Source organism: Bacillus rossius, chromosome 13, assembly GCF_032445375.1.
Source record: "Bacillus rossius redtenbacheri isolate Brsri chromosome 13, Brsri_v3, whole genome shotgun sequence".
Lineage (NCBI taxonomy): Eukaryota > Metazoa > Arthropoda > Insecta > Phasmatodea > Bacillidae > Bacillus > Bacillus rossius.
Window position 1 is genome coordinate 1,511,325 of NC_086340.1, and position 7,691 is coordinate 1,519,015.

A 7,691-nucleotide genomic window follows, 5' to 3' on the forward strand; every position below is an offset into this window, starting at 1 on the left:
TACAGCGAGTATCTTCACTTAGTTTCTCTAACGAACAAAAACATCCTGCGGGGCTTTAGAAACCACAGTTTCTGAGAAAAAAACGCAGTTGAGGTGTGTGCGCTTGCGAGAACATGTGATGTGTTCAAGTGCTAGTACGTCTGATGGGACCAAACACGACAGTATTTAGGGAATAAACTGACTGTATTTTATTGCGTTTACTGACGTACCAGGACGTAAAGATCTCGTTTGATTTTTAAGTAAAACGTTTGCAAAGATAACTCTAACTTAGTTCGAACAACTCCCGCAAAAACACTTAAAGTTTACCTAATGTGTATTATTCGTAGCCTCTATGGAATGTAAACATCAGGGATCAGGTGAAGCTTAATATGCACATAAAGTTCTGCCATTCCCGATTACACCCGAACAATTCACCTTCGTCCAACTTCGGGATTTGTTTTATTTTTGCGCAGGAAAAATGAATTCAAATATTAAAAGTGGTCGGTTAGGTTAGCTACATTAAAACACTTTAAAACAATATGAACAGTTAGTTAGGTTAGTATAGCTACATTAAAGTAAACAGAGAAATATAAATATATATAAATAAACCCGAGGTTGGCCGAAGGTGAATTGTTCGGGTGTGATCGGGAATGGCAGAACTTTATGTGCATCTTAGGTCTCTGAAACATCAGTACTATTGTGCATTGTTGTGTGGAGCTCGTGCCAGTGACGCATGTACTGGCCGTGCTAGGTCGTAGAGGGTTGTCAGGTGTTCACGTGGTGGTTGTCCGCAGGTGCGCGATGACTTCCGGCTAGCCATGCTGGAGAAGAGACGCCACGGCGCCGCCTCCCTCGCGTCGCCCCTGCTGGCGGCGGCGCTGACCGCCGCCGCCTGCCTCTCGCTGTGGCAGCTGTCCCGCTGCCCCGCCGCCCCCGCCGCGCCCCTCGTGGCGCCCGCCTACCTGCTGCTGCTGCCCGGCAACGCCACCTCGCTGCCCTCGCCCTACCCGCTGCACCGGCTGCCCGCCGGCGACCCGGGGCGCCTCGTCGACCTGCCCTTCGCCTTCCGCCTCAACAACTACCCCTGCAACGAGTCGGCGCCGCTGCTGCTGGTGCTGGTGCACTCGGCGCCGGCCAACGCCGACAAGCGGCGCGCCATCCGCGACACGTGGGGCGCGCGTCGCGACGCCCTGCGTCTCCTCTTCCTGCTCGGCGAGGTGGACTCCGGCGCGGCGCAGCTCGCGCTCGAGCGAGAAGACCTCGCGCACGGCGACCTCGTGCAGGGCAGCTTCCGCGACTCCTACCGCAACATGACCTACAAGCACGTCATGTCGCTCAAGTGGACCGCCTACTTCTGCCCCGGCGCGCGCTACCTGCTCAAGACGGACGACGACGTGTTCGTCAACACGCCGGCTCTCCTGGACTTCCTGTCGCAGGAGCTGTCCCCCTGGGGCGCGCGGCGCCTCATCATGTGCGCGCCCTTCCCGCGCTCCTTCGTGAAGCGCTCGTACCGCTCCAAGTGGCGGGTCTCGCCGGCCGAGTACCCCAGCCGCGTGTACCCGCCCTACTGCGCGGGCTGGGCCGTGCTGTACTCGCCCGACGTGGTGTTCCTGCTGTACCGCGAGGCGCAGCGCGCGCGCTACTTCTGGATCGACGACGTGCACGTGACGGGCACTCTGGCCTCGCGCGCCAACCTCACCCAGACCGACGTGGGCTCGCTGGCGCTGACCCCGGACCAGGTGTCCGCCGTCGAGCAGAGCGGCAGCCTGGCCGCCGTGGGCCGCTTCCTGTTCGGCGCGCCCAACCTCGAGCTGGCGACCCTGTACCGGCTGTGGGGGGCGGTGTCCGGGGAGTCGTGACGGCCCCTCGCGGCCCGCTGAGCGCCTGTGCCTTCGCCCCGGGACCCCCTGCCTCCGCGCCGGAGGGGCCAACACTTCCCGCGTGTTTGCAGCCGGACTGTGCGGCTGTCGAGTTTCCCCCAAATATTCCATTCCAATAAATCTGGTCTTAATTTTTCAGTTGGAACTAAACATTAAGAAAATTTATTTCGGAATCTTGCTTGATTCAGCAGAAAATATCAATACTCATGAAGAGACTCACATGGAAGTGTGTTGATGTGTAGGAATCTCCAAAAAATTACTTTTTTTTTTTTTGTGTCACGGACTCACATGTATCAAGTATCATCTGTCCATTGACTTCTACATGTCATGATTCTGTTGGATTTTTGAATGATTGCTTCTAGTCCTTCAGTGCATGTCAAATAATTGTACAAACCTTTGCAATCCCGGCAGTTGTGAAATAATGCCTATTTTGTATGTCCAAATTAAAAAAAAAATTAACATGTTTGACATCTAGAGAGCAACAGTTAGAAATATTTACAGGAGAAAATCATATTAAAATTAATTTGGAACATTTCTGTTATACACAAAACAATGAAGTGAGTATAGATAAGACATTCTGGCAAAGCTATTAAATACTACTTTATTTCTTTGTCTACAAAAAAAATTGTGGTTTAGTTTAAGTTTCTTTTATAAACAAGCATTGATCTCATGATAATTTTGTTTAACTGGTTTTCTCAATCACAAATAGCCACTTCTCACATTGAAAAGTTCCCTTTAACATTACTTACAATGGTTGAATGAAAATGTGATTGGGTGTGAAGTCATATATTTTTGCTTGTGTTATAAAGAAATTGTGTTTGCTCTGTCACCTAATGAAAGTCATAAGTGACTGTGATTGGTAACATGTCCTGCTGACATGGCTGTGAGAGGTAACATGTCATGTTGACATGGCCAATAGGTAAATTGTCATTTTCATGTGACAAAAGTTGTGGGTTTGATTCAAACCCTGGCACGAATCAAGTGTAAGAGCGCAGAATGCAGTCGGAAGACAAGGGCGTGGAGCTCAGAACCTGTCACAATAAGCCTCTGTTTGTTTACCTTAACTATGACAAAAATGTTTTTAGTGATGGGAGTATTTGCCGACCTGAAAAGTAATAAAACACATATTGACTATTTCAAAAGTTGATTACTAGAGACTGATTTGTTTAACAGAGAGAAAAATAAAAATTGGCTGCTTGGTATACTTCGTAAAGTAACTGTTCTGTATCACATATCCAAGTTCATCCCTTTATTCTGTGGTACATGATGTTTGCTGTTTTAATTTAGTTTGTCGAAAGATCCTGGCCATAGAAAATCTCAGATGTCACAGTAAAAACAAATACTGTCAGTTCTTAAAGAATTTTTTTTTTCATTCTTATTCAACGTACGATCATAATTCATAACATCACAATTATTGTTGTGTCTGGGATATTTTTAACGTACTAAATTAAAGCGGCAAGGATAGTGTATCACAGGATCAATGCCATCAGGATCAAGGGATGAACTTGGATATGTGATACAAAACTTTTACCCTTCAAAACACTATGTTCATGTTTGCAGTTATTTTCTTTGTCAGTTACTGGCAGAGAACTCCTGTACCACAATTGGCTTGGTAAATAAGTTTGACTGTTGCTGTACTATTGAAAGTTTGTGATTTGTCTCAAAATAAGACTTTTAAAAACTGTACTACAAATTATAATAGTGAGAAAGAGCCACAGTGTTTTGAAACCTACCTTGGCACAATATATGATAGTTTTACAGCATTACTAAACAATCACTTTTGAAGCAGAATAATAATGTTCCTTGTGTATACCAACTATTTTTATTGTTTTGTCAGGTCCTTCAACCAATTGCATAGGGTATTCATAAAATATAAAAAAAAAAAAAAAAAAATCTCTAATTTACTAATTTTTCACATCAGACTGAACTCAACATAACTGTAGAAGACATGAAAATATATAATAATACAAATAAAAAAGTGATAAGTTGTAAAAACACACTTTATACCTACTTTTGTGGGAAAGCATAACTTGTAAATTAATACACCAAATTTGTCTCATGCTAAACACACTATAAGGACATTAACATTTTAACATTAAGGTAAACTGATAAATAGGTAGGTACCAATATGAGTGGTGCACGGATGCTAGGGGCCGGAATTCAACCCACTAACCTTGCCACATGACCGTAACAGCCATGGACACAAGAATGAACTGTTCAAAGTGCAGTATTTTGTCTTATTCCCAAGTGATACCAGATTTATGGCAAGCTTCTTCTGTGTATTGTTTTTGATGGAAAAGCGATTATAATATTTACTAGGGCTTCTCATTGTCAAGACTTTAATTGTAGGCATTCTTATTCTTAAATTCTTTTTTTTTTTTAAGTTATTTTAATGTCAATTATGTAAAATTAAAATTTATTTAGGATTTTATGCACAGTTATTTATAAATAGAGCAGTGTTAAGTATAAAAAGTGAACATTTAAAAAAATTTTTTTTGTACAAACTTGGGTTATTTTTGATGACTAGAAATGTTAGTCCATTTGTGATATAATATAATATATGAATACCAAATTTTCTCTAATACATTTAATTTTTCTGTCAAATTTGTATTACTTTATCTTAATATTTACGCATTTGTAGGGACAATATTATATGGTGAATTGTGATAAAACCAAAATAACACTGTACAGCATGTCAATAAACCATAAAGTACCGTAAAGCAACTGAAATCACTCAATAATCAGCATTTTAATGAAAAAATTTAACTAAATTTACAAAAAATTTTTTTTTTTGTTTATTAAACTTGAGGAATGTAACATATTTTCTATAAAGGTTGGTCCAAATTGCTGTAATGATAAATATATTGATTTTTGTTACTTTTTAAATATTTTAACTGTTATTATTAACTCATTTTTACATTATGACATTGGTACATTTTTCAAACAAACAAATTACTTGCAGATTAATTTTTTTATTGTTCCAAGTAGTTAAGAAATGCTTATTGCAAATTATTATATTGGAAAAGAGCATCATGTGTCAATCACATTAAACATTTTGGGTGAATTAAGAACTATGAAACATTTATCATATTTGTTTAATAATATGCTATATTTATCAATAAAGAGTTCATAAAAAATAAAAAAAACAACAAAAATCTAATTTTTTTTCTTCAAAAAATTAGCTCAAAAATAAAACCATAAAATCTTGTCCTTACACATTAGCTTTTAAAAAAAATTTCAGTTTAATGAAAACATACTTATGTTTTGTTTGGGTTAGTAGAATTTTATAAAGTTAACTGTGTATAGTTGAGATTAAGGTATGCACACAATTTGAAGGTACAAAAACCTTTTGAGTTACATATATTATTGCTGGAAATTTGAAGGTATTTTGACCTCTGTGAGTCTGTATGTTTATATGAGGGCTAGTATATTCATATAATAAGCTTGTCTGAGCTTCTGATATTCAAGTACAGTATTACTATGATACACAGATTAAATTAAATAATCTTTGTAATCATTTACATTTTAAGGGAATATTTAATTTCTTGTTGTTTAAATTAGCCAGAAATCAGAATAACTGTAACCAGTCAGTGATATAAGGTGTAAGTGCTCCATGACTGATCCTCACATATATGTTCCATTTATTCATTCAAACAACAACGTTAAGAAGTGCTACAGCCAATCTAGTCAGTGCTTACCTGAGCTATGAAACTTCAGTAATGTGTTGAGGATACAGTAAGCTTACCTTGCGGCATCCTCTTCATCACAAAACATTCTTGGAGAGTATATCAAAATTTTACCGTTATGAATGTCTTATGTGTTTCGTGTTTGGAGTAAGCAGTTGCATAGTCCTCGCAACATTTTTCGTTGCAGCATTTACAAAACAAAACGTTAGATTGTGTGTGTTGACGGTAGTGTTAGAACGCGTGTCTTGCCGGTGTGTTTGCGTGTCCGTCTCAGCCTGTCTTTCCATCGGAGAAAACCCTGCAAGTTGTTCCATGCCACAGGAAGAGTCTTTGCTACTGGTGACATGTGTTCCATCCGCTCCAAGGAACTGATAACAGAACACTGTATCAGCTGCCCTAGGGTAGCAAGCGAGTGCATGAGAAGTGCCGGCAATCACTTACAAGTTTGTGGGCACAGTATTGTGTTGCATTCTTCTGGACTTTAAACACCAGTGCCAAAACTTAATAAACGGTTCATCACATCAAGAGACTGGATAATTCGTATGTTAGAATCACTTGCTCATAGCAACACTTTTTGTGCAAAACAATGGAAATTTATGTTATTTTAATTATTGAATTAAAATTAATATTAAGAATTTTTTTTTTGCTAACGAGGGGTCCAAAATTAGTCATTCGCATTCCATTTCACATTTCCAAACTTCAAATAATATATTAATGGGTTTTGAAGTTAACCAGTAGCATAAGTGCTTCATTAGCTAATTTGGGGTAGGCCTACATGGTTTCGTTGAAATTAAATTCATTATTTTATATGCAGAGTAACCTTCAGATGAACAAAGTGTGTGCTTTTCTGTGGTTGTACTTAATTTTTGTGTGTTTTTTCTCTCGTTTGTTTTCAAGTTAGTTAGTTCAGTTGTACCTAATTAATAGTGTTTGGGTTTTTTTTATCATTTACGTAACTTATGTTACAGTACAGTCTCTAATTACTCATGTAAGTTTATTTTTATATTTCCTGGTGATCAGTTTTAAAATCATGGCTGTGCCAAAAAATATATATATATTTTAAATGCACAGGCAGGTATGGGAATACTCAGAAGTTTAACTTTGTCGGCTACACTTCCGGTAACATTTACAAACGTAGTTTTCTAGCGATCGATAACTACGGAGCCATGAGTGATAGTTGATAGCTTCATTGCCCCAAGACCTTGCCACCGACTGCTGTGATAAAACAGAAAACTTGTTAGTGTTCCAGTAATGGCTATTTGAATATAGTTTTTCAGAGAGTAGACACATTAAGTGGAGTCAGTTATATCAAGTTGCTAATACTCATGTGTAAATTGGAAATGTGAGTTGGGATTACAAGACAATGTGATTAGGTATGTGTAGTGAAAAGAAAGTGCATTTTGTAATAAAGTATCATAATATTCAGGTTTAAAAGTTGCCAAATTTATTGAATATATTAGAAATAAGAGTTTATTTGCTCAGGTGTGAGATGTACTTACAAGAGAGATATATACCTATATATTTAGAAATATTTTGAAATCTTTATGTGCAAAAGGCAAGATAGTGTCTAGCAACTGTAGTGTACATACTCCAGTGAATGCATTTAATAATCTACCTGTTTCCGTGATAAAGTACTCATGCTTTTTTTTATTGCACTAAATTTTCTGATGTCTGTCACAAAATGTTTGATGTAAAATGGCCATAAGTAGACTGAGTTATTTTATTGTCATAGTAAGAATATTTATTAAAAAGAATAATCTGTTTTTAAGAAGGAAATAAATAAATAAAGAAATAAATGATCATACAAATTCTGGTACTTTGGTGTTATTTTCTCCAACTAAGGAAAACATTAAGTTATTATTTTATTTATTTATTTTTAGCACTGTAACTTATTTTCAGTTATCTTTTCTGGATTTGTAGTGATAAAATAACTTTCCATTTCAAGTGGTTTGCGAAAACCAACCACATTTTTACTTAAAAGTTGTTTCATTAACAGTAGGTATGTCATATTCCAATAAAAATCTGTCATTCCTACCAACAAAAGGAAAGAATTTTAAAGCAAACAGTTGGCAAAGTTGTTTTATCTTCTGTCCACCCTCCTTTTCTGCTTACACTCCTGTTCCGCATTAAATTATATATTTTTCAA

General features: G+C 38.3%; 1 protein-coding gene across 1 annotated transcript; it reads left to right on the forward strand.

Annotated features, from left to right (window-relative positions):
• The first annotated feature begins 775 nt into the window (after positions 1-775).
• On the forward strand, positions 776-7,360 carry LOC134538083 (beta-1,3-galactosyltransferase 5). The gene has a single exon (XM_063379084.1). It carries the CDS (start codon positions 798-800, stop codon positions 1,836-1,838), a length of 1,041 nt encoding a protein of 346 aa, XP_063235154.1. The 5' UTR covers positions 776-797; the 3' UTR covers positions 1,839-7,360.
• Positions 7,361-7,691: the final 331 nt, after the last annotated feature.

What these genes read in the sequence shown, in the direction of transcription:
- LOC134538083 (XM_063379084.1), top strand. Translation starts at nt 798, where the DNA reads ATGCTGGAGAAGAGACGCCACGGCGCCGCCTCCCTCGCGTCGCCCCTG.